The sequence below is a fragment of the Penaeus vannamei genome, unplaced genomic scaffold, assembly GCF_042767895.1.
Source record: "Penaeus vannamei isolate JL-2024 unplaced genomic scaffold, ASM4276789v1 unanchor2099, whole genome shotgun sequence".
Taxonomy (NCBI): Eukaryota; Metazoa; Arthropoda; class Malacostraca; order Decapoda; family Penaeidae; genus Penaeus; species Penaeus vannamei.
In genome coordinates, this window is record NW_027215092.1 from 1 (window position 1) to 5,973 (window position 5,973).

Below are 5,973 nucleotides of genomic sequence, written 5' to 3' on the forward strand. Positions count from 1 at the left end.
CAGCATGGCTCTTACACCTTAGGAAGTAGATAGTAGATCAAGTTGACAGTAAGCATTAATGAGGGAGTAGCAGTAGCAATTGATAGAGCCGTTATCAAAGGGGAGGCAATTTCAGATAGGCTTGTTCATGAAGGGGCAAGTCTCAGTAATCCATATAAGGGTACAAAACCTTCATTACTGACCATGGTAAGCTTCAAATATGTGGGGATGAGAAGTGGTTTGCCTAAAGATTAATCAAGGGAATACTGTGCCCATGGCTCTCCAAGACTGTTCAGGACAGAGCCAGCTTGTCATCCTTTCAGCATGGCTATTACACTTCTTAGAAAGTGGACTGAAGATGAATAGGAGAAGAGATGGAAAAATAGGGGAGGAGAAGACCATGAGAATTTAGTTGTAGTACGAGCTGAGGCTTAGGGTTGGGGTGATCTCCAATATTGTGCTTGTCTGTCCCCTATGGCCCCATCAATAACAACTGGTAATATGGGGGTAACAATAGTAATAAATATGTTGCCAAAATAATGATTTTTAAATTCAATAAGGTAAACACCATTTTTCTGCATAAAGAAACCAGAAAACACTTTTCAAGCCCTTTTTTGAAAAATTAGTAACTAATGTAACTCTCTTCATATCTTGATATCCAGTGTCATTAAACAATACTGAAAATGTGAGAAAGAAAAAATGTGTACAATTTTTTTGTATGTACATTTTCCCATTGCATTAATGTAGGAAGTAATAAAAAGAATCTCATATGGCTTTCTGTTATCATTTAATTTCTAAAAGTCTTCAGGATCAGGATGTTCACTGTTCCTAATTTAACATGCAACTTAAAAAGCCAAAGTGGGAACACCTACTATTCACCGTGTCATTCTCAAAAATATGCCTTTTACTGCTTTTGTCAATACAGATTAAACAAGCAAGGATCAATTTTGAATCCTTCAGCATCAGCATCAATTAATATCTACCTTTAGCAAACTCAAGTCTTTAATAATACTGCTGGGGTGAACAAAACGCAGTGTCCTGTCATGTGCTAAAAGCTATCAATACAATATACCATAAACAATATGGCACCTATAGATTGGGAAACTAGTTACACACTGAGAAGGCACATTTAAGAATATTGGTACATGAAAAAAATCACAGTAATGATTGTAATAATGCTCTGAACAATAATTAATATATTATATATCTTGAGCTGAGGGGAGGTAATCAACTAATGAGCTCTAAAAATAAGTCTACATCACAATGAGCTTGTATGAATATTCAGTTTCCTACAGAGTATTGATATGTTTTGAATTTTGTGCATAACAGCATAGGAAAAAGAGACACTTAGATACTAAATATATCAAGAAAAGAAAAGGATGTGACAAAAAGACACCCCAAAAAAGAAAAGGTTATGAAAAAAATGTAAAACAATAAAACTGAAAAAAGACAGAACATCAAATTCAAAGTGGAAGAAATTAAGCCATTAAAAAGCTTAGGCTCACATTAACCCCTTGTATGCCCTGTAATATTACATAAAACTAGGTGAGAACAGGTCCTATGAAATTACTTCTCGGTTAAAAATTTTCCAGTTACCATTGTTCTTTCTACTCTCCTCACACATAAAGATGGACACAAAAACAAACACAAAGCATTCAACAGGGCAAAAATGAGTTGGTGGCCTGCTGACAGACTTTGCTTGCATCCAAAGGCAAACTGAACAGTGACCACAAGTGTAAGGCCCTTTTTCCACAATAATAATTCTTGTTATTGCTCGCCATGGTTATCATAGCACACACAGCCCTGTTGGGTACCTCCTCTTATTCCTGCCTGACTTTGATTACATCTCATGTGGACAACATGTTTCCACAGACATAAAAACAGACAAATCCCAACATACATTGCTTGTTCACATGGACAGGGTTTCTGTTTCCAATTAGCTAATTTATTTCAATGCCACACAAAAGCACATATACACAACATTAAAAGAAAAACCAAAGGGCACACAAACATCTGCAAATATCCAATGAATAGAGACAATAACAAATAGATAAAATTGCTTTTTTATTCTTTCTTCCAAGATCTTTCAAGACTGATGGTTACCAGGTTTAAGGAATAAGATATAAGGAATAAGAGGAGCCTGTCTCACCGAACTGACCATCCTTATCTCATCCAAACCTCACATTCACCAGCCACCACCTTCCACACTCCTCCAATATAAAATGATGTCAATAAATGAGAATAGCATACATTTTCAGTTTTCTTCCTCATTGCCAACATTTCTTAAAACAAACATTTTCTTCATATCTGTTTTTAGTGGAAAGTTGACCATCTATCCCACAAGGGGTTAAATTCGAAAATTTCTCATTGTAGTTATAATTTACTCTCTCAGCAAAATACTGTCATGACAATATCTTTTGACTTAAAAAATAAAACAAAAAGATGAATCATAATGCCTATAAAGGAGCAATCTGTAACAACTGATGTTACAACAAAATTTCATATTACCAAAAAGATGGTAACATAATAAACGTAAACAAAATAACTTGTTCCATGAACCATGGAATGATAAATATGACAGAATTCTATACAATCCACTCAATTATCGCCAAATACAGATATACATTTTATTTTCAAAATATCAAAAAATTCACATGCAAAACAGCCTATATAATGGCTAACATTGAAATGGTTTCAAAATGCATTACAATACATTACCATAGTTTTTTACAAGGATAGTTACAAACTTAAATGCAAAAATACATGATTTGGTTCATGGTATATAAAGTGGAATTCATAGAACACTTGGGTTTTGACATCTTTTGTTATGCAATTCTAAATTTCAACATTACAAAAGGTTAAAGAAAAAGTCACAGAGTATTTCAAACTTATACCATTAAAAATAGAACAATTTCATATTACAGCTGATACATATACTTTAATAATACTGTCTGGAAACATTATGAGCTTCTTATTTGATAAGGTAAAGCTCTTTGATATCATTCTTTGCAAGAAATGGAAAAAAATAATGTTCTATAAAAAGCATTTGGAATTTACCAAGTTGCATTTCTACCTCTAATTAGTGGCCGGAAGGTATAAAATTCAAATTCATGCCTGGGTATCAAATATTACTTTAAAGTGTGAAAATCTAATCAAAGACAATTTTCTTCTAGTACAACAACAAATAAATTTAAGGCCACTAGTTCTCTGAGTGAAAAGGGTTAACTCTTGATATTAGGGATGTGAATTCCAAGTGGGTCCCTATTATCCCAGTCATTGTATGACATTTCATGTCATCACAATCCTACAATCAGTACATACTAACACTGCCAATATATACAGTTCAATAGTTGCTACAGTATCTTTTTCAATGTGCAGGTAAATGAGAGAGGTAAAACTTATTCCAATTCTTTCACTGTCTTGAGGTTTTGTTATATTACCTCTGTTTACATATAGAGGGCTCCAAAAGTAATTACTTATTAAGAAGAAATTATGTAATTAATATGTTTAGATTTTTAAAAATATTCATGGAAAGAAACTCAACTGTTCCCTCTATTTGCACTGCCTAGAATACTGGTATTTTCTTTTTGGTAACCAGTGACAAGCAAGTAGTGAGATTTTGAAAAAAAAGGACATCAAAACTAACATAGCCAAAAACTAGTCTACACAACAAAAATGATAAGGGACATTTCTTCTAATGTCAAATGATAGTACTGGGTATACAAAATCAAATTTAATTCATATTGTGTAAAATCAAACAACTTATAAAAATGACTAGGACTGTAGTTTGCCAAAAGAATATTCACTAACATTAAACAGTATGAGTAAACACACTTCTGAATATTTGATGGAATAAACAGTCTACCTGACTCATTTTTCCTGGGCAATATATTATTAAAGGTACAAGTCTTATGAATATTATATCAAATGCCAAGATTTTCTTGAAAATCAAGCAAATGAAAAATTTCTGCCATCCATGTCTTACATCAATAAACATAAAAACCCTATTTATATGTTTAGATTAAAGCTACTACACTGTTTTTTTATCACACAAAAGAGAAGCAGATAATGGAATTTGATTTTATCACTCTCATACCTCCCCTTCTTTTTGCTTTAGGAGATGATGGAACTCATTTCAATTTCTTTCATCTCCTGAATGTCCGCCTTTAGCCTCAGCTTCAGAATCTCACGCCATATGGCCTCGAGATGCTCTGGATGTGCTATGCCTAGCCTGATGAGGGTTCCTTCCGTCATCCTCACAAGGGCCTTGCCAGTGATGTCATGCTGAAAGTGATATAATATATCAATCAAAATAATTTGCTATGGCTCCTTTCTAATACTGGTTAAATATTTTAGCAACCCCCCTTTTTTCATGCAAGTACCAATCATTCAGCGGTCTTCCATCTAAAAATATGTAATATATATATATGCCTTCACTAACTACTTTTACTTAGAAAATTAATAATAATAACAATAATAATAATAACAATCATAACAATATAAATAATTATTCAAAAATTCTTACATATAGGTCTGTATTTGTACATTTGTCTACCTGCATCTCAGTTTTACGAACCTGAATGAGAAGATGGGAATATAGCTGAAAATATTCACTACAGTGCCGCTTGAACCACTTTTGAACATCTGCCGTAGTCCAAAGATAACACGGCTTCGGACGAGTTAGTTTACCCTGTTAGAAAAAATAAAACTCCATTACATTACATGCACATACATGTCAAAACGTCTAAACTGACTTACAAAAAGATATTCACTCAAACTTGCAAAGATAACACACAGACCCCAAGAGACAGAGTATCTTATTTACCTTTGGTTTTGCAGTTTGAGATGCATCCACTCCTAGTGTCATTGTCATGGTCTTCTATTCTGGATCTGAGAGTAAAAATTTTGTACTGTGTCATGATAGCCTTGTGAACTCAGTGAACTTAATCTTAAGAAACAAATATTCAGTGCTGTGACATATAGTTATATGCATTAATATCTTTATTTTTCTATTTTCTTCTGTGATCTGATTCTAGACCTAAGACTTCCCAACCCTTAAGGAAATTGTGGCTTTGGTTTGTGGCCAGTCTATCCTAGTGAATGCTTGTCCATCAGAAAGGAAGGTTAGCATGCTACCACAGAGCAAAAGGAAAAAAGAAAAAAGAAAATCTTTCTTGAATTCCTTACTCTGACTGTCCTGCATGTGATGTACAATAGCCAGAAGTACAATAGCCAGAAGTACAATTGCATATTACAAATTTCCTTGATAAAAAAAAAATGTATATATCAATAGTGCTTGATTCTAGGGGATGACTTCCCTAGAAAGTGAACTAATGACCTAAACTTTTCTAATATCAGAGAAAATTAGATAAATTATGTATGAACTATTGTAACATTCAAACAAAAGGATAGAGAAGTTTGTTATATATTTTAGTTTTCTCATGAAAGAAATGAAAGAATGGAAGTTAAATGTATTCTTTTCATATATAAAAACTGCCAAAATAGAATGAGTATTACATTTACAAAATTAAATCTGTCAATTTGTGTGCAATATCACTGCCTTTCCAAGTTACAAAATTTTGAATTGTAGAGAGCACACTGAATAAACGTATATATAAATTTTTAATTTTTAATGTTTGAAACAAATAAATGTGCTAGACATCAAAGGTAATAAAGCACTATGGTAAAGTATGGTGTCAGAAAGAGTAAAGATGAGTTAAAGAGTAGGATAAAATGTGTTAAATGTCAAAGACTTGTGAGCGTTATGGGTTAGTATGGTTGTGAAAAGGGAAAAGAGGGGAGTAAGGGAACTATAGCAGAGATTAGTAGAAAGGGGAGGGTTAAGGGGGTAGGGCAACTGAGTGAATTACAGTGTATTTGTCACTGGGGAAGGAATAAGAACAATGTTCAAGGAAAACAGAGATGGCTGTTGTAAAAGTAGGAGAAGAATCCAGAAAGAGGGGAGGGTGTTATATGTCACAGATTAGAGAGTGT

At 33.3% G+C, this 5,973-nt stretch overlaps 1 protein-coding gene across 1 annotated transcript; it reads right to left on the minus strand.

Annotated features, from left to right (window-relative positions):
• Positions 1-749: 749 nt before the first annotated feature.
• Positions 750-4,869, minus strand: LOC113806633 (protein aveugle-like; the record flags this gene model as incomplete). Its single annotated transcript, XM_070120052.1, is given in 3 exon segments — positions 750-4,263; positions 4,556-4,669; positions 4,805-4,869. Coding segments are annotated over 3 exon segments (333 nt in total). The 3' UTR covers positions 750-4,092.
• Between the last annotated feature and the right edge of the window lie 1,104 nt (positions 4,870-5,973).